Here is a 26,083-nt window from a genome sequence, read left to right as displayed (position 1 = left end):
AGATCTGGTACTGTTTTCAGACCTGGTACCGTGATTAATTGCTTGAAGGGATGGTCAATACAAGACATAATATATGGGCAACTTCTTTGATATTGTCTGCATAGTCTTTATGATATCTTTCTGCTAGTATTTTCTGGAAATAATTAAATGATTTTTCATACTTCGTTCTTATGTTTCAGTCATATACAATGTTGCAAATACTCATTTATGTTACAAAATAGAAGAATGATTCTCAGGTTTATCATAGAGATATAGGAAATTGCAGGAGAAGTATCATGTTGAAGAGAATGATCATACCTGGATTCTTTTGTAATATGTGATGTTATACAGACAATTGATAGCTTTCTGGGCAAAATGTTCTCAATTTTTCCTGCAAATAAATTGTTAAGATCTAATTTTGGATATCATTCTGTGGTGACAATACATGTTATAAATTAATAGAAAATGTGAACTTCTGATGAGGTAAGACATAATAATTTTGGGATTGTGTTCTATGCATTTCCAAGAAAACAAACACCATTATATAGTATTATATCATAGCTCTGGTTGTTTTTGCATTTGCTTCAGCATAGGCATAGGCATCATGCAGAAAGCTGTTGACCATACTACTTGAACAGTTTGCCTTGAAATGATATCAAGTCCTCCTTAACAATTTTGAATCAAGTCCCATAACTCTTCCTTAACCATACTGTATCAAGTCCCACAACTCTTCCTTAACAATACTGTAGCGAATCCCATAACTCTTCCTTAACCATAATGTATCAAGTCCCACAACTCTTCCTTAACAATACTGTAGCAAATCCCATAACTCTTCCTTAACCATACTGTATCAAGTCCCACAACTCTTCCTTAACAATACTGTAGCAAATCCCATAACTCTTCCTGGACAATACTGTATCAAGTCCCACAACTCTTCCTTAACCATACTGTATCAGGTCCAAAAACTCTTCCTTAACAATACTGCATCAGGTCCAATAACTCTTCCTTAACAATACTGTATCAAGTCCCATAACTCTTCCTTAACAATACTGTATCAAGTCCCATAACTCTGCCTTAACAATATGTATCAAGTCCCATAATGCTTCATAAACTAGTGTTAAATTTTGCCTTGATCATCTGATCAAACCAGACTGGTAAAGGTGGTGGTGACTGCCTGATGCTGTGTTTATTAAGCCATTTTTAGCTCTACTGGCCAAAGGCCAGAAGAGCTTATGCGATGGTAATATGTGCGTAGTTTGTGCATCCGTGCGTCCATGCGGTCGTGCGTTCGTGCGTCTGTAAACAATTGCTTGTGAACACGATACAGTCTTCAGTTTTGATTGTATCTCGATGAAACTTGTACAGTATCTAGATATCCATTAGAGCTCGGTTCCTTTCGAAAACCAGCCAGATCCCATAAATGCCTAGATTATGGGCCATGAAAGTTTTAAAGAAATGCTTTCTATTTTTAGCCAGGTCTGCATGAGCGAATTCTATTTTTAGCCAAGTTTACATGTACATGTAAATTCAAGTCTAGAGTTAAGGGAGACAATTTGCAAGTCTAGAATTTTGAGAGACAATTTGCTTTTTGCTTCTGCAGTTGATTTTGTGAATTACTCTGCCTTGTTCTTGTTGAAAGCCCAAAGGCCATTTTTTAGCTTTAAGTTCTGTAGTTTGCCCATTCATCTTAACAAAATTGGTTGTGAATGTTTAAGTAATGCACCTGGTGTCATTACTGGCCACACCCAGGGTTCACAGGTTTGGTAAACATAAATCTGGAAAGGTTTGAAAATCTTTTTGTGTGTTCGTGCATCCATCTCAACACAATTGATTGTGAATGTTTGTTCAAATTGATCAATGTTGTCCTAGGATGCCCTTGACTTTGACCTTTTGACCAACTTTTTTTAACTGTAAAAACTACAGAAATTTTTACTATGAGTACAGTTTTGAAAGCATTTTTTTTTGTCAGATGACTTTTACTTGGCATATATTAAAATAGTTCATGCAACTAATCTGCTTACAATACTTTCTGGGCTCAGATGTTGAACGTGCTACGTTTTCAGGTAACCCAAACACAAAACATAAACTATATGTCTGTTGCCTTTTACCCATACATACATGCTCTGGATTGATATGACAACAAAAGCCATGCCAGTAGAGCATAGGCCCTTTTGGGCCTCTTGTTTGTTTCTACTGAGTGACAGGTGGGCAGAAATCCTGTGATGGTGAAGGAACACACAGACTTACCTGTGAACTCAGCATTAACATGGGGGTTAAAATCTTTCATATTACCAAAATATAAGTACATGGGGGTTTCAGATCTAAGTAGTTGCAAACAATGTTAAGTTCTTACACATGTTTTCTGTACATCTTTAACTAAAACCTTTTGTAGATCTTGTGACAGCTGATGATGCTGTGGTTGATTAAAACACTGGAGGAATAAACTGTCTTATGACATTCAATGTGGTTTGGAGTCAAGATCGAGTCCCCTGTATATATATATATTACTTGCTACAACCAACATCTAAGCAATTTATAGAATTACCTGTAAAACATCCAATATGTTGTCATTTTGCCAAGCTGTGAAATTGGAAAACAATAATTTATATTTCAATCCAACAAAATGAACTTAATTTCTGATTTAACAAGATGTTGAAACATGCTGCGAGGCTTTATAGCCTAACACAACAAGTGGAAACTTTAGAACCAGAACTCACCATTTTGATGATAGTTTAAGCATTTTCTAAGGAATCCTGTGGTTTATAAAGACTTGATGAGCTATTGTTGGATGTTACATTACCGAGGTAACAGATGTGCTAGAGTTCAGAATGAAGCATACAAGTTGTGGGTTTTATCCAAGATTTGTATTGATCACACTGGGAATCATGTACAGTGATTTGTCATGCTGGATGCTTCATTTTCGCAGAATATCAGTTTTGATAGGTAGGATCTTGAAGGCATCTTATTACTGCATTATATGGAAGATCTCATGCAAGTAGTGAATACATTTGTAATACCAGGAGGCTTAATTATATATAGTATTGGAGTATTTAGGCGAAGACAGTTGAGGTCAAAGTAAATGATTGATGCTGATGGAACTGTTGTTCTGGGGTCTCCTGTGGAATATGTTCTAATAAATACTGAGATTGAGTGAAATGATTCAAATGAATATAAAAAAACAACATTATTTCTTCTGGGAATTCTGATAGACCACTTCAAACGTTTGTTGATTGTTTGTGGAGGAAGATGAATGAATTATGTGTACAACCTAGGTAATATTGCTGTAGGTTTGAGATAAGGAAGGGATCAATGCGTCACCTTAGTGCAATAACTCAATAACTGCATATATATAGAAGCAGATATTGAGTTCTTGCACTAAGGTGACGAATGGTTAAAATTGGCGCATGCCAGCAAGCCCTGCCCTCCTTAAATGGATACTGGGCTTGCTTAAATTCTAGAGCGTTTTAAGCCAAGCACTAGTGTAAGAGTTAGGGCTTCTTCATTCAAAGTGCTTATTTTGATGCAATATGTCCTACAGCCTATATAACCTTCCCACCCTACTGTTTGAGGATAGCTGTCCCTAGCAGTGTCTTTGGAATGTGTCCATCATAAGCTTTAACAAAGTTGTCAGAGGTGTTACTTGGTAAATGTTGGGAGAAAGGAGTGTGTACCTGTTAATGACCTTTCCCCAACTACAAGTCAGCATAACTCATTTCAGGAATATTTTGGTGAATAGTTTCCCTCGGAAATCCTGTCATGTATGATATGTATATATTGTTGTGGACTGTTATTTTCATTCTCATTTCTATGGCAGCAGAGGATAATTGATATTGCAGGTTTGCTGCTGGCATTAAACATACTCCAGTTACTGTTGATGACAGTTGTTACTTCATGACTATGTTTAAACACTTTGTTCAGAAAGTCACATGCAGCTTGCAACAATTACTGTGTGTGGCTTTGATCAATAATATGGCAAAAAATGAGGTTTTGTTTTATATAGACTTTAAAATATGACATTGAAATACAGATTGTTAAAATGTTGTACAAGTAAAGTTGCACAAAAGATTTAAAATGTTATGTTTCTACTTTCAGGTGCGGAGTGCTAACAAGGGGGGTTGAATGAGCGGGCGGTAACACAGTCCCAGTGAGTGTGAGAGGAGTGAGCGTGTGTGAGACTGCACAAGGGGCCTGGAAACAGCCCCCTAACTGCCCCAGGAATTGTCCCAGAACAGGGTATTGACTATCCAACATGTCTGTCACCATGGCAGATGGAGTCATTGATGATGGTATGGATGGGCCGCCATCACAGTTCGGCCTGGAGCTGGATGAGCTGAGGGAGCTCATGAAGATACGGAAAGCAGAAGGCTATGAAACCGTACAGACCAAATATGGAGGCGTTATGGAAATGTGCAAAAAATTGTACACATCTGCTAATGAGGGTAGGTCAAACTAAAGAAATGAGTCTTGTTAAAACATCTATTAATCAAGGTTATCTGTTTTTCAAAGAAATGAAGTTGGGGGTGGTCTTATTCCAGGTTTGGTGTTATAGTCGTTTGGGTCGTGGTTTAACCATTTGGACATAAAACAAGCTATGCAAATTAAAACAGCAAGTTTTGAAAAAGCTCTGAATCTTGATACTTTATTGCCATGTACACTTGAAAACAGTTCTGTTAGAAAAATGTGCTTCAGGACATGTTAAAAAAGAACAATGTTGGTGAAAAACTTTCACTATTAAAATAAATGCAACAGCATATCAAAGACTGTTTATAACATCAATTTCTTTAATGGTAATTTCTTGTTGCTTGTTTATAGGAGCATTCTAGAGTTTTGATCCATAGTAATCAGATAGTTATAGGAAAACAGTAGCTTCAGAGTCTTAAAGATATATAAAGTTAAAATAAATGCTGTTTTCTGTTCAAAGTTTGCTCATTCATAATTACTGGTTAATTTGTTCATTATTTTCATGATCTAATTACCCTTTCTTCTTAACACAAAGTTTTGGCACCTAAGGTAGCTCTTATGGCAAATTCCTACACCATAACTATGAGCTTAGAAGAATGCTGAGTATAGGTTTCAGGAATAATTACTGGTTTGAGAGAGTATGTTCATGGGTAAATGGATGTGGCAGACCTCCATCAGACCTCTGCAATGTTAGATGGGCCTTATGTAGATTAATCTAATTAATAGGCATTATAGGCCGATTAGGTTTTCAAGGTATTGATCAAGCCATCTGTTGGGGCTGTGGAATAAGGAGAAACATTTGGCATAGCAGGTCTAGTGGGGTCAGAATAATAATATCATTTGCATAGCCAGTAGCATGGTACATACAAAGGGGTTATCCTATCAGGCGCTGGTTGCAACAGCAGCAGCTTCACATGTTTGTGGCAGCTCTCTGACTTTAGACTCTTTCATAATCTTTACAAAACTTGGCACAGTTTGAAAGAATTGTCAAGTATAATTGCCATAGCTTTGATGTTGATGGTGCCATCTCACAAGAACTTTGATGTTGGCTATTACTCAGAAAGCATCCGAAATACATACATGAAATTTGGTACAGATGTTCAAAATGACAAAATTTACATCTATTGCAATCAAGTCCCATCACTCTGTCTGATTATTGAATGAGTATACACAGTGGTCAACTGCAACAAAAAGTAACAACAGACTTGTATTTGCATTTGCTTTTTTGAGCTGTAGTTATGTAACTACATGTACCTTTCCGTTAGAATGATAAAGTAGCAAAAGTACCTTGCAGAAGACAATAAAGAGTAACAAAAAAGAAGCTTGGTCAATATTCAAAAAAGGAAATTGTTTACCCTTATCATATTGCAACATGGAGGCTTAGTTCCTTATACAGGATTTCTAACCCATCTGGCCATCGGTCTTAACATTTACGCAGTAAATTTGAATTTTTCAGAAGCTTCCTGGCCTATTCTGAACCTAGCTATTTATAGATCAATAGAGAGAGTAAACCATTCAGCCCCGCTCATCACAGTCTATGTCGTTTTCCGATATCATTCAAATTTTTCTGTTTACGGCTAAAGTGTTACCAAATGCTGATCAAGTTTACGTCAGAAATAACATTAAGTGAAGAGTTATGGGAAATAGTTTGTACAAATGTTTTGCGTATTAACACAAACAAGGGCATATTACGCATCAGAAAGAAATGGCACACAGGGACTCGATTGATTTCAAGATGTACCATTTTTGAACTGGATTTAATTTTTAAACCATTTTTCTTCCTTTTTTAAATTGACTGAGGACCAGGTTGTCCAAAAATTAGCAAATACAGTATTTCCTATAAAAGCCTAGAATTGTCAATGTGGGCTATTACGAGGCCAACAATAATTACTTTACATGGTTAAGATAATAAACGTAACACTCATGCTGTTGTCTCATCTGCGTTTCCCCTGTTTAAAAAAAAATGCAAAATGGCCAGGTATCCCAGTTTAAATCATAACCAAATATATCGACGCTACATGTATTTTCAAACTTACTTGGATTTACATGATAGACAACCCCAGTATATTTCTAATTTGATGCATGTGTCGTAAGCGATGTGATACATCAGTAAGTTAGATTCATTGCGTTATACACAATGATGTCAATTTTATGTAAGTTTTGGACAATTTTTTTCTCTCTTGCAATTGTATTATATGGTGTCTAGTCCTTTTAACTCTCTGTACGATATATTATTTATGCAATGGAATTCTTAAAAAAAAATTGGACTTTTAGTTCAATTTTAATGTTTCCAAACTGAATAAGAAATGAAACAAGTTTGTATGTACATTTGGAAAAGTTCTCTTACCGCAGTAGTAATAGCAAGTTCTTTCATTCTCTCACATGTTATTTGATATTCCAATGAGGGAGTATTATCTGTGTGAAGATTCTCTGAGTACAGAAATAGTTTAATTAAACCAGATATCTTTTAATATTGACAAATAAGCATATGAAATTGGTCGATTTTAAAGTATATTTCAACTTTGCCTTTTAGATCAAGCCACCAAAATGATCTGCTAAACACCGAAATCAATAGACACCATGGCTATTTGCATTTGATTTGTTAAGAAGGCTGCTAGCCAAATAAAGTTGTGGAATGAATAATGATGGGAAAACTGGTCTTCTCTTGCTTTCTTGTTTTCAATTACTTTGCATTTACATTGGGTTTGCATTTTTATAGCTCTAGGAAACATGAACTGAGCTGGAGTAATCAATAAAGATGCAGTTTGTGATGCAAGATATCTAGGATGTGGGTCACATTAGTAAATACTAATTGATTTTAGCTGACATGAATCACTCTTCCAAGTCTGTTTACTGGGTAGGTAGATGCCAGCACTGGTGTCCATTTTGAGAGAGCCAACAAAACACGCCTTCATGAGGGCTTCAACCTACGACCTTGGTGATGAGAGGTCAAGGTCACATCACCAGCTTACCTTACCACCAATTATTGGCACTGACATAAAAAAAAGTTCAATAAACTAACTTATTATGCCCCCCTTCGAATAAGAGAGGTATATTGCTTTGCGCATGTCGGTCGGTTGGTCGGCTGGTCCGTCCGTTGGTAGACCAAAGCTTGTCCGAGTCGACAATTCCTGGACCTATGGTCATCAAACCTGACATGAAGGTTCGGCCTGACCAGTAGATGACCCCTATTGATTTTATGGGTCATCAGTCATCAGAAGATGATTAAAATCTGTACCTACTATCCTCACACTTTGAATGGTCATAATCTTAAAACTGCCTCAAAGGCATCCAATGTCAATGACAAATCAGCTGTCATTTCAGTCCAAGCATATTTCATTCAATTGTCCAAATAGGCGCTCAGGGAGGCATAATGTTTGACAAACATCTCTTGTTTTGCAATTTGCAAGTACTATTTTTGCCCATTTTAAATCATCCAATTGTTTTATGCTGTCGTTTGGTAACCATATTTAACATGAACAATGAAAGATAAATATTTTATGTCACTATTTGATATCAGAATTGTTATACGTCACATTGTGCAATTATTATCAGTGCTTTGGTTATTAATAAATTAACTGATATGCCATTATTAGTTCGCCTGATTGATGTAGATAAAATGGATGAAAATAGAATATTTATACCTAAATAATGTTATTATCATCTGTGACATAAATATTTTATCGAGTACAAGAATATTTTTGGCTTGATGTCGAGACAAATAAATGTCAAAGGCGTCTTCATTTATGTAGCTACTTACGTATAAACGAATGCATTACTAAAAAGGTGGTGAGGCACACACATGTTCACCATTAGTTCACACAAATAATTCACAAGGCCAGACAGACACTGTATTCAACACAGTCATAGATCCATGACACAAGTGTTGTATGTAATATGGATTTAATAAGCCCTCAATGCCATGTTTGTGAGCCTTTGAAGCAGACTGTCATACCTCTGATGCACACTGTAACAGATCTTGTGTACCCCATCTTGATACATGGTCTCTTGATGGGCTTATTGTACATGTATTAAAGCAGAAAACATGCTTTTAATACATATGGTAATTTTATATTTTTCCATGGAGAAAGTTCCCTTTCATCTACATGAAGAATAATTTCATAATGAAAAGCTACAGTAAAAATGTAACTTAAATTCTGTCATAATTTGCAGAAAGGATGAAGACTCCAGATGAGTGTGTATGTTATCAGTTTTATACCAAACGAATAGAAATTTGAATAGAACGTTTCTTCAAACGTCCTCCGTCTTATATTTCAGGATTATCAGGCAGCCCTGTGGACCTGGAGCACCGACGTGCGGTGTTTGGTGCGAATGAGATACCTCCAAAACCAGCTAAGTCCTTCCTGCAGCTCGTCTGGGAGGCGATTCAGGATGTTACTCTCATCATTCTACTATGCGCAGCTATTCTTTCATTAGCATTATCATTCTACGAAGGGGCCGAACTTGAAGGTAGGAACACAGGGGTGTTAACATGAAGTATAACTCATTGATTAACATCAGGGCTGTTCAATCTTTAAATTACAAGAGCAAATAAATGATGCCCTTTTTGCAATCTTTGTATAAATGTTTTTCCTCGCTGGCTAGGAGAATCTCGGTGATATATTGAAGGGAAAATATTGGAAACGCTAGCCTACTTTATTAAGATATCTGTAATCAAATGTATTTGTGAATACTATTAGTGTCTTTTCGGGAATAAAATTAGTTTTGCTGTCTAAACTGAGAGGGTGGAAAAAACAAGGGATGGAGTGAAATATTGAGAGACATAAATTAAGAAGAAGATGGAACAGATAGAACCCTTTCACTTTTACCCCTAAAATGGCTCACACTGAGGATTGAATCAGATATTCCTGTTAAAAATATTTTGTTTAAAAACATGTTTTTTGAAGTATAAAAAGTATTGCTATTTGTGCTTATTGTGCTGTTTCATTGCTTTCATTAAAAATCTGTTACTATGAACAGTTTTTATACCCTCTTTCACAAGGAATGTAGCATTATCTATGTATGCTCAGGCAAATGTCTGAAAATCTTGTGTAGCCCATATAAATTTCAAAAGCATTTCAACTTTTGTGTTTTGTTTGGTAAAGAAGAGTAAGTGGTGTTATTCATGAAAGTTATTACTATTTTACTCCTGATAATAACAAAATTGTTCTTTCTCATATTTCAGAGGACAAGCAAGGAGGTGATTCTTCGGAAAAGGCAGCGGGTTGGATCGAGGGAGTTGCAATTCTTGTTGCTGTTGTGGTGGTAGTTTTAACAACTGCTTTTAATGATTGGCAAAAGGAAAAACAGTTTCGAGGATTACAAGCTAAAATAGACCATGAACACCAGTTTACTGTAATTCGTGGTGGGGAAGTTGTTCAAATTCCAGTTGGAGAAATTGTAGTCGGAGATATTTGTCTTATAAAATATGGTAGGTATGCATTTAGTCTTAAAGGGGCTAGACACCAGATGGTCCATAAATTGGCAAATACAGTATTTTCCCAAAACAAGCCTAGAATTGTCAATGCGAGCTAATAGGAGGCCAATAATACACCTCTTAACATGGTTAAAATAATAAACCCAAAAATTGTATAGCTCTCTCATCTCTGTTTCCCTGTTTAAAATAGCGCATAATGGTTTCCCAATTTAAACCACAACTGTTGATGATGACAGATAATTATACCGACGCTATTTTTAAACTTCCTGGGATTACATGGTAGACAACCACAGTAAATTTCAAAATGGAAAAATGTGCAAGAACTGCTAATGATCCATCGCATTGTACACAACAATGTCAGTTTTTGACAATTTTCATTTTTTTCTCTTGCAATTGTATCATCTGGTGTCTAGTCCCTTTAGATGTAATATTAAATATATTTTTTATTGTGTATTTATTATCACATACATAGCAATGTTTTTTTCTAAATTGGTCACATCTTTCAGTTTTGAAATATGAGTATTACACAGAGAACAACACATGTATAAGGATCGTCAAACCTTACCATTCTATGGATATTTTCCTTGTGTTTCTCATTGTTAAAGTTACCCCTATGTCTGATAGTTTCCTTAAATCAGTTTCAATGTTGAGCCAGATACTTTACGTTGAACTTCATTGACACTTGCCAGACATTCACAAAGTCTTAAAGAATATTTGATATAATTTGGTGCTCCGACATCTCCCCTAACAAAATTTGTCAAGTGATGCCCCTGGGATCTGATTTACAATATCTGTGAGGTCATGTTTTGCATACCTATCTATTTGTTAGAAGACAAGGTGATTAAGTCTGTCCTTGATCATTGTACTTGAGATATTTCTGAGTGGTTCAATAAATTTGAGTGCTGAAACTTCTATATTGGTCTGAATTTTTCCTGGATTGTAAATGAAAGTCTGAGAATAATCTTTAAGCCCTGGACAATTTATAGCTATTCAAACTGAAACCTCTGAAATGTCATTTCATCTTACCCTGACTCTGGATATTACTGTTAGAACCCATGTAATATCTATTAGATCAATAGGGTCAAAAGTACAATGTTGATCTAATATCTGTGATTTTGATAGGAAGCCAGCCTTATGCCAATGTCCATTCACAAGTCTGTTAAAATGCCTGCACTTATTGGGGGTGGGGGGGGGGGGGGGGGGGGGGGGGGGGGGGGGGGGGGGGGGGGGGGGGGGGGGGGAGGGGGGTGGCATATAGAATTGCCATTGTCCGTCTGCCTGTGATTCTGTGTATGTGAGTATAAATAGTTCCACACTGTTCTACATAAACCATTGGTGGTCAATTGAATTTACCTATGTAGAACATCATGAAGACTCTTGAAGATTAGGTCTTGACGGGCAGACAGTAATTTTGTGTTGTGTCTCCGAACAATGCTGATCTTTCCCACAACAGCAGAAAATTAGAGTGAGTTTAGGTAGAATACAAACAATTAATATCATTGTCTGTCATCTCTGGGGACTGTTTATTGCATAGCTAGAGACCTCATTCTTCATTATGTCCAGGACGGTGTGAAAAAGAAATCGGAAATTGGATTACCTTCGACTTAAATGATGTTGCCAGTCTTTGGAATTTATCCGTGTCTTGGAAGTGATCATATGAATTGTTAAGTGATTCCTGTCTTTCCTTATACATGGATTGTGTGTGCATATGATTGGCCAGTATTGTATGAAAGAACATTTCACATTAAATGTGAACTAAGCACATGTACATCTTATATCAGACGGGTTTCAGAGTCTGTGGACTGAAGCACTGACCTGTTTAACCACTTTCAGTGTCAATACTATGGCTGTCAAAAGACATCAAGTATGACATTCTACAGAGTTTCTTTTTTTAATTGAAATGTTTTGTTGACATCATAAGTTGTTATCCCATATTAGGGAAACTTTCACAATTATTCTTCCATATTTATTTTGACAAGTTTGCTTCTCCCATCAACAGTAAACATTACACTGCTTGTCACTGTAATATTCAATTGACGAATAAATGGACTATATTACGTCAATAGAATATACCACATGATTATATACTGAGACCTGTGGATACCTTTGACCACCACTCTTAAACAACAATGTTTAAATGTTGTATGTTTCAGGTGATTTATTACCCGCTGATGGTGTAATAATTCAAAGTAACGATCTTAAGGTGGATGAAAGCTCACTTACTGGAGAATCGGACCATGTCAAGAAAGGCGAAGTCAACGACCCAATGCTTCTGTCAGGTATTTGTCCACACTGGTGGTATCAGAAATATTGTAGAAATAAGAAAAGCAATTTAATGTTGAAACATAAATGTTATATTTACAAGGGTATGAGTGGTATACAAGGCATGGACAGGTAGAAGTTTAAGGCACAGGAGGCAAATAGTCTATTATCTGCAAGTATACATTTCGAACTGCAGAATAAAGACAACATAAAATAATAAATACTCTGTTTTCATCCCTTTTTTTAAAGTTCCACAATAAAACCATGTTAATGATGTTATACCCAATTATATAAATGTTCTGTTATTTCCCAACAAGGCACTCATGTAATGGAGGGAAGTGGCAAGATGTTGACAACAGCGGTGGGGATCAACTCACAGACCGGCATTATCTTTGCCCTCTTGGGGGCCTCACTGGAGGAAGAAGACAAGCAGAAAAAGGACAAGAAGAAAGCTACACCTAACTCCGCCCCGGCTGACAACCCAGGTACACAGCAGGGGCACGTCATGGGGAAGGTTTTAGGGTTTTAGATTCTAGGTGTCTAGGTGCACACTAGTAAATTAAGGTCTGAGGGTTTTTGGTTCTGGTTTTTGCAGCTGTGATGGGGAAATTTGATTTATCAGAGCAAACATCTATAATACTGTAATCATATTTGTTACAAGCCAAATGAATCGTAATAAATCTGACTCTTTTTAAATTCAGATGAAAGATTTATTTATTTATTTATTAACTACATGATTATACAAACCATAGATGTTCTGTGAATCCTCACATCTTCAAAACCCTTAACCACTTAAACTAACAAACAACTTGCACAATCTTTCTCCCCGTGTTTACCTCTGACTGGTTATCAAGGTTGCATCCGGTGCATTTTGGATGGATAGAAATATGATTAATTGTCAAGAAATTAAAAGTTTTACTTTTATAAATACATTTTGTCATGTTTACTTTAAAAGTAGAGTAGATTTATTTTCTTGATTTTTTCTCTACTTTTTCACAATCTTTTGGAAGTTGGAACATGTTTAGCAAGTGTGATTTAGTTCTTCCCTCTTGGTAAGGTTCCTTGGTACATGTATGCCGTTGTTGTTCGTTGAATGTACCTCTTAACATGAGCAGTCAGTTATTGCTTGCATAAGCATTGGCTTTCCCGTTGTTTACAGAAATTTCCTATCTGTCAAAACATCTTTATTAGACACAGTCTACAAACAATGATTAGTTTTGACCTTTTGCATTTCTGGAAATTATTTGTAAAGATTTGTGTTTCCCCAGAAATAATACAAGTTTGGTATAGCCCCAAAATCATCATGTCTAGATGAGCCGGTGGATTGTGATGTATGGAGGTTGCGAGTTTGCCTCGACTTCTTGTCTCCATATATGGTTGTTGTTGGCAGATATTTGATATGAAAAGGCTGGTTGATTGTTTCTCATATTATTTTGGTTGGAGAGTTGATAGTTTGTGGATGATAAATTGTATGTTCCAAGCCTGAACGACTCATTAATCAGTGGAAATTCCATTTCTTTCGATGACATAGTTGTATCCATTTTCTATTGTTGTTTTCATTTGGGATTGTAATTAGATGGTCAGGCAGTTCTGGTGCTATTGAACATTTCTGTGTGCATTATACTTAAAGATGTAAGAACAGTTTGTCCAATCTGCAGTCTTATTTCTGCATTCGTCCTTGTAATCTTTGGTGCATTTGGTATTTTTTTTATCAAACAGTATCCAATGGCCTTTCTTAGCGAGGGAAATTGATGTTTCCATTATCAACGTTTATATGTCATGGCCCAGTAGTTTTACATGCATTATCTTGATTGACACTTTTTTTTTGCTTCAAGTTTGGTTGAGCATATTTCATTGCTAAACAAATATATATATTTTATAATTGTATCAATGTGGAAAAGTACGAGAGATCTTTCCCATGGGCCTAAGACCCAGTTCCATTGCTAGAAATGGTTATTCCTCACGCTATGCTGTAATTAATGGCTTCTCAGAACTGTTTTGAGCTCGGCTTTGGTCTAGTTTGTGTATACAAGTTCTCTGCTGATGACACGTCCTTCACTTGAATTATGTGGATTTCAACAGAGTTCCTTAAATTACATATTTTATTTTGTGTTCCCAAATCTTTGTGTTTGTGTGGTTGTTTTTTTTACACATTCAATGTTCAGTTACTGTTCAATTGGATTATATATCCATATACACATGTAGTTAAGTTTCTTATCAACCTAGTGTATATATTTATATTCCTTTCTCTGACCACATTTCTTACGAAGGTGTCACCGTAGTTTCTTATAAAGGTAAAGTATTTTGTAAAGGCAATTAGTCCAGCCAAACATTTGAACGAATACAGTGTCAAGTCTTCTTTAAACTATTACATTACTGATAATACCCAAGTTGTATTTTCTAACAGCCTTTTTGAATGCATCTGATTCAAAAGAATCTTCAAATCTTTGGCTGGAGCTACCCTGCCTTTTCCAATATGCATGTCGTACATGTAAATGCCTTCCTATGGCTTTCATTTCATGGACTACACAATATTTACTATTGCTGAAATCAACATTGTACCAACTGCTTCAATTAAAGCCATTACGAATATTGCATTGTGCGTTTATGTTTTCTTACTTGTGGTACATTTTTTAGTCTTGTCTTCGGCTATTTGTTGGTTTTCTTGCACTGGCAACTTTCTTTTGGACATTGTTCCTTCACCCTTTCTTTTCTCTTACTTGACAGTTCATTCTTATAGGTATTGACTAGTACACCCATTTGTAAGCTGATGAATATAGTTAATACTTTCCAAATTATATTTATACAATTTTTCACAACAGTTAAAGCTTATTGCAAGCTTTTGCAGATGTTCACCATTTCGTATGTTATCTTAATCGTTAGGAGATTAATATTCATAAAAAGAATCCAAATGTTTTAAGTTGCTTTTGTTTTTGCTTTGCTGAATGGGCACGAGTTTTAGTATTAATATTACATTTTCCGACATGTTTTTAAAGCACATTATGTTGTTAGTTGAGCAGTATTGTATAAATAATTGCCGTATTCTAGACTAGCCTTCCTAAGCTCTCTGTTAAATTTTGTAAAGCTTAGAAGTTGTTTTATTTTTGCTCAATATTTATTTGACACGTTTATAGAGTTATTGTGATTTTATTGGTAAACTCACAAGGTGTACAGCCCAATAAAAGACAAATTGCCTCAAACCAAATAAAAAGCAACTTAAAACAGTTGGAATCCTCTAGCTTTAAGGTTTGAAATTTGTATATATATTAATGTGGTTTCAGCGAAAGAAATCCCTGCCTTGATTTAGGAATGCCTTTTCATAATAGTATAGCTAATCCCTGTTTGAACTTTGGCATGGACTGAAATCTTTGCATGTTCTTTTCAGAAAAAGTAGCCTTGCCTTGAACAGTCATCGAAAATAGTCTTTGGTTGAACAAACCTGAACTCTTACATTACTTAATTTGGACGTTAGCCATGCAAACAGTTGACTGCTGCAGGTCATGCATGATTGAAATACTTGAGACCTTCCAAAAATATAGCCTTACCCATTGCAAAGTTTTCAAAATATGATGTTGCAAATTCGACGTTGACTTGGAAAAGTTTTTTTGCCGATGTGACGAAACAATCCAACATACACTTGTTGAGAGTGAAATATTATCAAAGGCATTCTTAGACTAGGCCATGTGGAAACATCACATTTTTTGGATATGAGCAATAGATGTAATCAAGTTTAACAAAAAGCAACTTTTATTAACATAGAAAAACACTTGGCTTACAGGAAACCAGGGGACTACATCAGGCCCATCACAGCCATGTGAGTTAACCCCCTTTGTTCTATTTATAGGATGATTTAATTATAGACATTACATAATTGATATTTTTAAGAACAAAAACAATTATTTTTGCCTCAAAAATATTACGGCAAGTGTTTGGTTTAGGATAGTTTGGTAATGGTACAAAAAAAGAATGGAAAACTTGGCATTGGGCTGTATAGAACAACTGCTTGATGAAGTTTGCATGTTGTATTTATGCCTTGTGAAATGCATGAAGCTATGGTGAGAATAAGTCACTTTCTGTTGTCCGTAATACTTAGTTTTCTTTTTATACTTGCGTCAGCACTAAAATGAGCAATCAGGCAAATCTCATGGTTTCAGGGTTTAATTCTTCTGCAGTAACAGCGCTTGACATACATGTTCTGTTTGGCGTTGTTAAAACATGTGATAAAATGGTAGTATTTACAACTCTTGGAAATGTCATGGTAACAATTAGATCAAGATATTAATAATGATTGCTATTTATTTAGATAATTCATATCCTTGTTTTAAGATTAACAAGAATACTTTACAAGTATATATGGCAATGTTGATCAAAAGGACCTACATTTTGTAAATACATTTCATGTTTTATTGTGAAGAAATGAAAATTGATTTTTTAATATTTAGACAAAATGGAGCCGAGAAATTGTTTTAGTTCTAAATTAATCCCTTTGAAGACGGAAATAGGTGTTTTCTCCCTGACAGGGCGAAGTAATTATTAACCTTTTGCATATTCTATTTACGTCCAGATGGTCACAAGGGATTGCAAAATGGAATTGGGGTGCCGACATTTGGTGAATTATGTATGAGATTTGCCATGATTAAAGCTGGCTCATGTGGTTTTTCTAAGTAATGCTGCGATTTTTTTAAATGCATTTTGACTGGAATGGTTATTTCAAATGACATCATACATTTGCATTTAGAAATGTTAACATGTTAAAAATTCTGCAAATAGAAGATTGTTATTTTTTTTTTTTAATCAACAGCATCCTACAATACATGTATCTTTCATTTATATGTTGCATTGTTTGCACTTTTCTACTAAGCACACATACATTTGTGTATTCTATAGCCCCATCTTGTTAGGTGACTGCTCAGCATATGCCCATAAAACCACAGTTTTCACTCAATGGAAGTAGTTTTTATTGCAAAGACAAATACCATTTATGATTATGTGTTCTAAACGAGAGCAATTTAAGTTTTGGACTATATTCCATTGTACAAGTGACTATGGTGCATCATTATCTTTTCATGTTTATTATGAATGTTGTTGACTATATTAACTGTTCTATGCCTTATAACAATGTTGTGTTTCTTCAATTTATTACCAGTGCTGAGCGACACAAGTGGAAAAGTTGGTATGTGTCCCGAACATGTTACTGTATTGCATGTAGCCCCCACCCACTCACCTGCAGTAGACACATAGTAGTACCCCACCCACCCATACCCCACCCACCCTGTGTAGCATTCTTTACAGGCTTCAGTCATCCAGTTAGCTGACTTTATTTTGGCTTTCCAACTGTATAAATTCAACCTTGCATTTTATAAATTTGCTTCTTTGGCTTCATAATTATTATGAATCTAACTGCTTAAATATCTTCAGTCTAATATTATTCCATGTTTGTTGTTATAGACGTGCGTGGCCAATAAGGTGCACAGGGGGTCTTTTTATTGGTATTTTGTCTGATTCTTATCTGAACAATGTAAAGCTGTAATAAAAAAGGGGCTAATTTTCTATTCTAGTAGGTTACACAAAACTAATATTCTAAACAACACAATTTTTAGTTGGTAAGTATCGTGAAGGGTTTAAATATTATGTACATGTACGTCTATAAGGACAACTGCTGTTGGTATAATTGTCTTCTATCACTACATGAAAGCTCATCAGTGGTGAATATTTGAATCAAAAGTTACCAGACTCAAGATTTTGTCAGGAATATAACACATCTGGGCTCCATTTCAATAAGATATCTTAGTCCTAACACTGCTTAAGAGTGCTCAGGTAACCCTTAAAGGTTTGTATTGGCAGAATCTATGGGATAAATATCCTTATGATATTTTTTGTTGAAACACAAATTACACCAATGGGTTACACTTGGAAATTTACGATCTTAAACCTTACCATCTTTATTGAAATGGTCCCATGATTACTGAAGCCTTCTTGCAGCCAGGACACCTCTTTCACAAGTTATGACTTTTGTGTGAAGTGCTGTCTTGTTTCTTGTTTTATAATGAAATGTAGTTTGATTGTATTGTAACCCCATACAGTAGTTCTGATGAGGCTAGAATGTTCTTGTTTTTATATTTCAGTTTGCCTTAACACAGCTAATAACATCATACTTAAAACATTTAAATGCATGCAGTTATCTATCATTTCTATTTCGTTTATAATCAAAGTTATGCTTAAATACATAAATTATTTTGGGATATATGTTGCTGAACACTGAAATGAAAGTGTTATAAATGTCTGGTATTAATTGGCATGCATTTTAGAGTGTTTGTTCTCTCATAACACTGGGTTGCATAAAGATTATATTTGATGTGTAGACAGTTTTACTCAATTATTAAAATATGAACAGAACATAATCTGAAATATAAACTGATCAAAAGTCTAAACACTATCTGAAATATCAACTGATCTAAAGTCTAAACACTATCTGAAATATCAACTGATCTAAAGTCTAAACACTAACTGAAATATGAACTGATCTAAAGTCTTAACACTAACTGAAATATAAACGAATCTATAGTCTAAACACTAACTGAACTATGAACTGATCTAAATAAAGTCTAAACACTAACTGATATATGAACGGATCTATAGTCTAAACACTAACTGAACTATGAACTGATCTAAATAAAGTCTAAACACTAACTGAAATATGAACGGATCTATTGTCTAAACACTAACTGAAATATGAACTGATCTAAATAAAGTCTAAACACTAACTGAACTATGAACTGATCTAAATAAAGTCTAAATACTAACTGAACTATGAACTGAGCTAAAGTTTAAACACTAACTGAAATATGAACTGATCTAAAGTCTAAACACTAACTAATATATGAACTGATCTAAAGTTTAAACACTAACTAATATATGAACTGATCTAAAGTTTAAACACTAACTGAAATATGAACTGATCTAAAGTCTAAACACTAACTAATATATGAACTGATCTAAAGTTTAAACACTAACTGAAATATGAACTGATCTAAAGTCAAAACACTAACTGAACTATGAACTGATCTAAAGTCTTAACACTAACTAATATATGAACTGATCTAAAGTCTAAACACTTACTGAACTATGAACTGATCTAAATAAAGTCTAAACACTAACTAATATATGAACTGATCTAAAGTCTAAACACTAACTGATATATTAATTGATCCAAACTAGAAACACTTAGTGAAATATGTGAACTGAACTAAATGAAATATTAATTATCATCAGCTATTATAATGAGCGTAAAAAAAGGGAAAAAATAGGTTTCTTTTTTAATTTCAAACGTTAGTTCTGATTATTGATCACAGTCAGTACTGATACTTTTTCTCTTCTTTTTTTAATTCTAATTGTATTATTGTGATATTTCAGAGGAATGAAAAACAAAAATAAATTTCTTCGACTTAGTTTCCCTGGTGTCTTCTGAATATTCAGTTTTGTTTTTACTGTTAATGTGATTTGAGATGCTTTTAACACTGAACTATATATCCTCATTTGTAGAAGTTACACAGAATAAAGAACTAGAGTAGTAAATTCAGAACACTTTTTCAAACTGTATGCTTAGAATATTTACGAATTATCATGCTTGCACTTGGCTGGAAGTTGTATACTCTCTTCTTTATCCCATATATTCTTTACAAAGACTGAATTATAACCATTGTAAAAAATGCTTTTGAAATGTGCATTATTTGCAGGAATTGGGACTACAAAAGGGGCACGGTCCATTGGACTGACTGAAATATAAACCTTACATGATAGCAACATAAACCTCATAATAAATTAATAGAAGCAAATGTTCTAATCAACTTCAATGTGTTATTTTTTGTATCTTTAAAGGGACTCGTTCATATTTTTGTAAAAGTGCTTTTTTTAAAATTAAGTGTCATTAGAATCATTAGAAGTGTTAAAACTTAAAGATACCGATGGCTGGAATATAAAAAAAGCTTTTAAAACTCTTAAAGGTACTTCATGTTAAAGCACCAAACTGTTTTACCCGGTAATGCATCTGAAATCACTTTTATCATAACTTTTTGATTGTTTGATATTGAAATAGCAGAAAAATACAAATTAAGTTTAAAAAATATTCTTAAAGAGTAAAATTATTTTACAATATTTTTAAAACAAGTTTTAACAGCATGATATGAATCACTCTTGTTTGCACTATGGTCTGTAAGAATATGATTTTATGCTGTTTGGGAAATTGGAGTAGCTGGAGGAAACGCAATTGTCAAGCTTGGTGATCACTCACCTTACTCAAATGCACCCATACTGAGAATGGAACCCTTGGCATCTTGGTGAGAAAGGAATGTGAACTACACTATATTAACAACCTTAAAAGAATGAAATAAGAAAACCATTATTGAATTGTTTCACAAAAGCAAGTGTTGCTGACTCTGTATAAAAGGTTTGTCCACGGAGATAACCAGGTATTGATCAAGCATGTACTCTGGTTCCCTGTCTCAATAAACATTTCAGGTGACAGATGACTGGTGGTGATGATGTGTTCATAGGCAGTAAATTATTCTCCATAACATTAAATCAATCAAACAGTACATATCTTAATTAGCGTTGCCTTGCCAAGAAAAGAATTAAGATTTAAGATATAAGAAGATAGTGGATGGACATCAGAGACAAAATGGTTCATAACAGAACAATAAACAGATAGAAATCCCTCAGAATTTCTTACAAGAGAAGTCTTGGAAAACAGTTTTTCTTTGTATCTTATGGATATCTCCTTGGAAAATAATTGTCTATTGATTTTGGGATATGGTGATCCCTGGCAATTGTTACTGTGTGACCAATCTTATATAGGGTTAAAATGTTTCTCTGGTTAAATACAAACACAAATGAAAATCTAAACAAAATTCCAATCAGTGTTGTATTTGGAAACAATGCAAGGATAAAAAAATGCCATTTGTTTCAGAATATTACTGGCTGACTAAAATACATTGTTATGTTGCTTATTAGAACTAAAAGTTGATTTCATTTTTAACAGAGGTCCATTGTGAATAGATAAAATATAAAGGAACTTTAGTTTAGAATCTTAATTTAGTATTAAATTACAGACTATATACTGAAAACCTTCATGGAAAAGAAAAACGGACGCTAATAATTGTGTTAAAAGCAAGTAAAAAAATTGACAAAAAAACACACATAATTTTCAAGTTTTCTTAGAAAACAGACAATTATATTTATGTTAACTTCTATGTAACATAAGTTTTATTTCATTTGTTTTCTAATGTAACATAACTCAGTTGTAGCTACATTCATTAAATGCTTGTATACCTTGTAAAGAATATTTTTTCATTATTTTTAGAGCATTTGAAGAAATGAATCAAGATCGATAAGAAAAGATAAAAGTGATCACTATATCCCACTGTTGTTGTTTTTTAAAAATAGACACTGAGGCGATCAACCTTGAAGTGACAGGCAATAGTCACCATGGTAACGCGGGCCACAAGGTTAGCAACAAGATTCCAGAGGAAGAAGAGGACCAGACTGACGAAGCGAAGGAGCCAGGACCAAGTCGCAAGGAGAAGTCTGTCCTCCAATCAAAACTTACACGCCTTGCCATCCAGATTGGCTATGGAGGTTGGTGCATTAATGTCTTTGAGAATACTTTGTCAAGCTGACAAATATTATAATATTTGTTGAAAACAGGTTACAATCATGGTGTTCGTTGCTGTAAGCTTTTTAAGCCCCATACATGTATTTCTTAGTGCCACTAACCATATGGCATGAGCCCATGGACATAATCATTTTTAGCTGAAAGTTGTACTGAAGAGCTAATTCAACTTGATACTGCGTCTCTAACAGTATGAAATCATCTTTGTAATGATAGCATGAGAAGTTGCTTCGATTAAAGTTAAGACTGTATTTGCAATGAAAACTGGCATTCAAGGAAAGATGCAGTTCGAAATCATGGCTAAATACTTTGCAGTTCGTATCATGAGTGATATTTTATTAAAATACTAATTGATGAAGAAAACAGCAGGTATATAACTGAACTCGATGTATAATTATTTTTACCCTGTAAAGGCTTAAAAGATGACTGGTAAAAACATATAATACATACAGTATTTTATCAGAGGCAATTTCCTGCTAAGAATAGTGTTTTTTGCTTGTTCAGATGAACTCTGTAATTGTTAAAATAAAAAATGAATGTAATTTATTATACCATCGGTGTTCTAATGATATCATCAATGATCTTAAGCTACCATCAATGTATTTATTATACCATTGATGTACTAATGATACCATGGATGTAATTGTGATATATTTAGATATGTATATGTACTTATGATACCGTTTATGATGCCCATCAATGTACTTATGATACCATAGATGTACTTTTGAACACAGTGACCATTGATCAGGAAATATTAATGGCCTCTTCCCTAACTTTACAGGTACCGCCATTGCTGTGTTGACCGTCCTTATCTTAATTATCAAGTTCTCGGTGAAGAGGTTTGCTATTGATGGCAAGGAGTGGGAGTGGGGTTACCTCAACTACTTCGTGAATCACTTCATCATCGGTGTCACTGTGCTTGTCGTTGCTGTCCCAGAGGGCCTCCCATTGGCTGTCACCCTCTCTCTGGCTTACTCTGTCAGGGTATGTAACTGCTGGTGAAATAGAAAGACAACTCTTGATTACGTGGAGAGATTCCCACACAGGGCTGGGACACAACTTCACAATGATATCATTTCCAAAATGAAGCTCCAGTGACATAAAATTTGTTGCACTTTGTTAAAAAATTCCATTTAATATTTTTTTTTTAAGAATTAAACATTATTATATATTACATTGATGTATGAAGTGTCGGATAAATTCCACCTAAATTGCATAAACACCGAAGAATTGTTTGTTTCGGTGTAAGATCACGCTTAATTTCACCTTGTCAATTCCAAAAGTTGATATTTCACTTGAGACTACGCCACCCATGAAACAGCTTTTACTTTTCCCTCTCAAACAATTATCCTGTATGCCATTGGTCAAAATTGATTCGAAAGTGAATTTTGAGGATGCCCAACCAGGTTTTGCTGAGTCTGAACTTGGGGATTAAATTCTATCTCTATCTGCTTTTACAATAAGTCATCAAAAAAATATACTTTAACCTCATGATAATTAAGCTTCGGAAAGTCAGGAAAGGAACATTGTTGACTATCTTCTAGGAAAAGAAAACTTAACACCTCATTTGGGTACATAATGATCTGTCCTTCATGGAAGTTTATTTTGCAAAACAACAATAAATTGAATTATTCTAGTATGAGGAATATTTCTATATAGTTGTGATTGTTTAGCATAAACTGTTTTCCAGAAAATCATGTAGAAACCAAATTGCCGCAGAGGAAATAATTTCCATGAACAAATTAATTGGGAAAAATAATTCTCTTCTCTGACAATACATTTTTGATGAGTATTTTTTCTTACAACAGCATAAAACATATGCATAAAGGTTGTTTTAAGGTACTCTTTGCACAAGTATACTTATCTTTCATCAAATCAAAGAACAAAGACAAGGCAACTTGTGTGCTCATAAAAGTGTTTTATTGGATAGCTGGTTCTTCACAGTACAAACATATTTCTCTGTTGGGGGAATTTCTAGCTTAACAGCATGTTGAGACCTTTCCATATAAAGCCTTCTATATCATCCGTAAATCCAGGGATCAGGTCACTAGACATATAGCTTCCATTTTCCACATAGAAAATAAAGCAATTGATGGCATGTTTTTGCCTGTATTTTATGGCAGAAAATAGTACATCAAATAGGGAAGAAAATATGACCCTGGGGAAACATTTGCGTCACCGATCAGGGTAAAGGCAGCCGGGATTGCTAGAACTAATGGTACCATACTATGGTTTAAACAATGTTAGATCTATGAAGTTTTACTATGTGGTGTCATTTTCCAGTTTTCTGATACACTTGGCGCTGATACACTTGTGTTTCTTCATGGGATTTTAAGCAATGCTGAAAAGAATTGTTCTATGATTGAAAAATAATGTGGTGCCATTAAGATACATAACAAAATATCAGAGAAATAGAGCAGTGCCGTCAAATTCAGTCTTGAAAATACAGAACCATAATGAATAGAAATTGATTGAAATTAAAGATAATTCTATTTCCATTCAAGGCCTGGGTAAACAAAAAGAATTAATTGAAAACATTTTTTATTGGAAATTTCTCGCCACAATACTGAATTTGTATTAAGATTAAAGAAGCAATGGTATTTATCATCTGACGTTATCCTTGTTAGTCATGGGGTGTGTCGCTTTTGCTGTTGCCTAGAAAACCGTCTGAAATGAATTCCTTAGCAACATTAGCAGAAAGCGCCACCCAGTTTCCTATCTGCATCCACAATGAGCTGTAAAAACCATGTGGACTTCCCATAGGCAGGACTTAACCATATACACTTTTTTTCTATTGGTTATTTTGTTCTATTTTTAAGCGTTATTCAAATTCAGGTTGTTGTTTCAGTAATAGGACTTTAATGTGGTACTATCAAAGAGCGCTCTGCCTACGCAACTTTTTGGGAATTGCTGTTTATTCTTGTATTAATATGACTATTATTTTTCACATTTATGTATAATTGATTGTCAGCCATCTTTGTCAACCTCATCACTCTGATTAGACTTAATGCCCCCTGGGGCTTAATGAGCATGGAAAAGGGACATACGAGTAATTTTCATAATTTGATCTCCACAAGGCTGTTTTGAGTAGTTGACATGAATTTGTTTTAGGTTCTAACATTTGCATCATAAGAAATGAGATTTTAAGGTCGTTGCTTGGTCTATTAATAGAATATAAATTATGGATTGATGAATAATTGGTGTGAACGTCATGTCTTGTATAAATTATGGAACAATTGCGTCACAATTACTTCCAGAAAGTTCCTTGTCTGTGATTCATTGGAAGCACAATTAACAACTGTGCAATTACAGAATGGCATGAATAATGTTTAAAATAAACCAGATTTTAGACAGGAGTAAACCAGTCTGTTTAATGTGTTTTAGGTATGGTTCAATCTAAGCCAAGTCATTTCCATACTTTACACATCTCTTGAAGGAATGAGATTTTTGTTAGCAGGAGAAATTAATTAGGGTATTCATTTGAAAGTCATATGTCAAAAGTGTCTGCTATGGAGCAGTTGAAAAGTAAATGCAATTTCTTGTAGAAAGTCTAGGTTGTCAATACTATTCTGTGGAATGTATTATGTCATTATAAACCCCTGTATTTCCCTTTCATTATAAATCAGGGACATCTATATTGGATAGTCAATCAACTAACCAAAGTTTCCAATTTGGCTCAGACCAGTCCTGAGTTCCATTTGTGTCAGACCTTTTAGATGATCAGATATTTATCCTTAAAATAAAGCTACGTTTTGTCTTTATAACTGGTATGTTAATAATATTCTATTTTCTTGCTTGTAGAAAATGATGCATGACAACAACCTTGTACGTCACTTGGACGCATGCGAGACGATGGGTAACGCTACGGCTATCTGCTCCGACAAGACTGGTACACTGACCACCAACAGAATGACAGTCGTGCAGAGCTACATAGGAAGTACGTTGATAAAAGATAGAATTCATTATTAGTGCAGAAGTTAATAGAAATCCATTTTCATATAATATATATATATATTTATAAAGTAATAATGAAAGGTATGTAAGTCTTGTTGTTAATTATAGAACAATTAAGTATGCTCAGTTTTAGATGAAAGTTAATGCACCAAATAAGAACAATTGCATATACATTTACATACATGAATACATTGTGTGTTTCAGCTGTGCACTACAAGTCAATACCAAACTTCAGCACCCTACCCAATACCATCAAGGATGTGCTTGTGAAAGCCATCTCCATTAACAGTGGCTACACCTCACAAGTTTTGGTACGTACA

The 26,083-nt window shown here is 34.6% G+C and overlaps 1 protein-coding gene across 20 annotated transcripts in view; it reads left to right on the top strand.

Moving 5' to 3' along the window:
* Positions 1 to 26,083, top strand: part of LOC128217307 (plasma membrane calcium-transporting ATPase 2-like) — a 132,728-nt gene that overhangs the window by 81,735 nt on the left and 24,910 nt on the right. For 16 of the 20 annotated variants that reach the window (XM_052924363.1, XM_052924380.1, XM_052924379.1 and 13 more), the window contains 11 exons: positions 4,072 to 4,418; positions 8,719 to 8,910; positions 9,626 to 9,871; positions 12,031 to 12,156; positions 12,457 to 12,624; positions 15,918 to 15,953; positions 17,286 to 17,312; positions 21,581 to 21,772; positions 22,591 to 22,793; positions 25,611 to 25,746; positions 25,968 to 26,074. In XM_052924363.1, coding sequence (XP_052780323.1) covers positions 4,229 to 4,418; positions 8,719 to 8,910; positions 9,626 to 9,871; positions 12,031 to 12,156; positions 12,457 to 12,624; positions 15,918 to 15,953; positions 17,286 to 17,312; positions 21,581 to 21,772; positions 22,591 to 22,793; positions 25,611 to 25,746; positions 25,968 to 26,074 — 1,623 coding nt within the window. In that variant the 5' untranslated portion in view covers positions 4,072 to 4,228. Of the gene's footprint in view, positions 1 to 4,071; positions 4,419 to 8,718; positions 8,911 to 9,625; positions 9,872 to 12,030; positions 12,157 to 12,456; positions 12,625 to 14,409; positions 14,434 to 15,917; positions 15,954 to 17,285; positions 17,313 to 21,580; positions 21,773 to 22,590; positions 22,794 to 25,610; positions 25,747 to 25,967; positions 26,075 to 26,083 lie in introns of all 20 variants that reach the window. The other 4 variants (XM_052924373.1, XM_052924375.1, XM_052924374.1 and 1 more) reach the window with 4 other exon arrangements.

Source organism: Mya arenaria, chromosome 14 (genome assembly GCF_026914265.1).
Source record: "Mya arenaria isolate MELC-2E11 chromosome 14, ASM2691426v1".
Lineage (NCBI taxonomy): Eukaryota > Metazoa > Mollusca > Bivalvia > Myida > Myidae > Mya > Mya arenaria.
Note: the sequence above shows the minus strand (reverse complement) of the source record. Positions and strands in the feature narration are given on the sequence as shown.